The 1,757-nt window shown below is 43.3% G+C and overlaps 1 protein-coding gene across 1 annotated transcript in view; it reads left to right on the top strand.

Annotated features, from left to right (window-relative positions):
- Window positions 1-1,757, top strand: part of hdac11 (histone deacetylase 11) — an 18,838-nt gene that overhangs the window by 14,113 nt on the left and 2,968 nt on the right. Inside the window, exons 10-11 of the mRNA XM_015394397.1 lie at window positions 1,136-1,232; window positions 1,425-1,603. Of these exons, the coding sequence (XP_015249883.1) occupies window positions 1,136-1,232; window positions 1,425-1,603 (276 nt within the window). The remainder of the gene's footprint in view (window positions 1-1,135; window positions 1,233-1,424; window positions 1,604-1,757) is intronic.

Here is a 1,757-nt window from a genome sequence, read left to right as displayed (position 1 = left end):
ACCTTTCCTGTGATAATGCCCCTCTAGAAGTAGTGTTATCATTCTTCTATCTCCTATTAGGTGAGATCACATTGTACGATGTATTTCTAATATGAACTGCTTCACATGAAACACTCTACATACTATTCTCACCAAACTGTGATAACTGTGATTAAATTCAGTGTAAACAAATGCCATATGTTGCCACCCCTAAAAAATTCCTGCCCCCCTCTTGCCACCCCATAAATATTTTTCTAGATCCGCCCCTGTACATCAAATGGTTGGAAAGAGGCTGTGATACGAAAACGTGTCGTTTTGGATTTTCGAAAACTCTCCCATTGGATTTGTATTGAGGGAGTTTGGACTTCTTGGTGGTCTGGGCCAAACTGTAGGAAAACTATACATCCCACACCGATGAAGGTTACAATTCCTGAATCCTGACAAAAATACCTACATTTTGATTTATAATTTTTATGGCTAGTGTAAACATTCAGAAAGAAAGCAAAAGTTATTTGCCAAAAGTAAAATGTTTAAAAAGCGCTAGAATGGCCCACTCTAAAACCAACGATCTTTAAAAAATTTTAAAAACTTTGAAACTTCACTGAAACCAAACAGTAAAAGCTAGCAAAAAGCTGAGTTAAACATTAGTAGCTGAAGGTCACGGAAACGTTTTAAAATTTGAATTTATTTCTAGCTGAAAGTATGCAGAAGTAGTAAAAGGGCAAAGTAGCTGAAGTTTTAGTGGGTTTTTGGCAGAATCCTATTCATTTCTAAGGGTAAAAAAACCCCATAAAAAGCTCAATATTTCTAAAATTATAATAGCTGAAATCACCAAAGGACAAAGCCTAACCCTCCAGAAGAAGCTGAACGTTTGATACCAAAATTGTTGTAATCGGCTAAAGTATGCAGGACTAGTTAGAGACGGATGAAGAGAAACAGGAAAACGATAAGTGACATGAATGAATCCATGGACCATCATACAGCGTTCCAAAGCATGAACCGACTTCTAAAAGTATTCAACCCCTCTGCCACTTTTCCTCGTTTCTTTCCTCCAACCTGGAATTAAATGGATTGGTTACAGTTTGCAGTATTTATCTTACAGGTCATTCCTAAAACATGAGAGGTAGGCTGACCAAGGAGCTTTCATGTCTTCCAGGGAAACGGACATGAGCGAGATTTTCTGGACGACCGGCGAGTTTTCATCATGGACGTGTATAATCACAACATCTATCCTGGGGACGGATTCGCCAAACGTGAGTTCCTCCTGCTTCTTCCATCTGGGCTGGGCTCCCTGCTGATCCTGTGGGTACAGACGGAGCCCCCTGCAGGAAGCAGCTGGTACCGCAGGTCTGATGAATCAGACACGTTGGGGCTGGCGTTGGAAGGGCTCCAGGTGGTCAGGAGGAACCAGGCTGAACCTTCTCTACCATCCATTTTATCTCCAGGGGCCATAAAGAGGAAGGTGGAGCTGGAATGGGGCACCGAGGACTCGGAGTACCTTCAGAAGGTTGAGCTCCACTGTGAGGGAGCGCTGAACGAGCTGCGTCCTGACGTCATCGTTTATAACGCAGGGACGGACATCTTGGATGGGGATCCCCTGGGAGGCCTCTCCATATCGCCTCAGGTACTCAGATCTGAATGCAGACCTGCAGCAGCAGCAGGGGTCACCTGAGGTCATAGAAAATCCTAGTCTGAGCGGATAAATGACCAGGAGGAGGAAATCCACCAGATGATTTATAAATGTCCCTCACATCATCCATCCATCATCCATCCATCCA

The sequence above is a fragment of the Cyprinodon variegatus genome, unplaced genomic scaffold, assembly GCF_000732505.1.
Source record: "Cyprinodon variegatus isolate N-32 unplaced genomic scaffold, C_variegatus-1.0 Scaffold683, whole genome shotgun sequence".
Classification (NCBI taxonomy): Eukaryota; Metazoa; Chordata; class Actinopteri; order Cyprinodontiformes; family Cyprinodontidae; genus Cyprinodon; species Cyprinodon variegatus.
The sequence above is the reverse complement of the archived record's forward strand: the minus strand, read 5'-3'. Positions and strand labels throughout refer to the sequence as shown.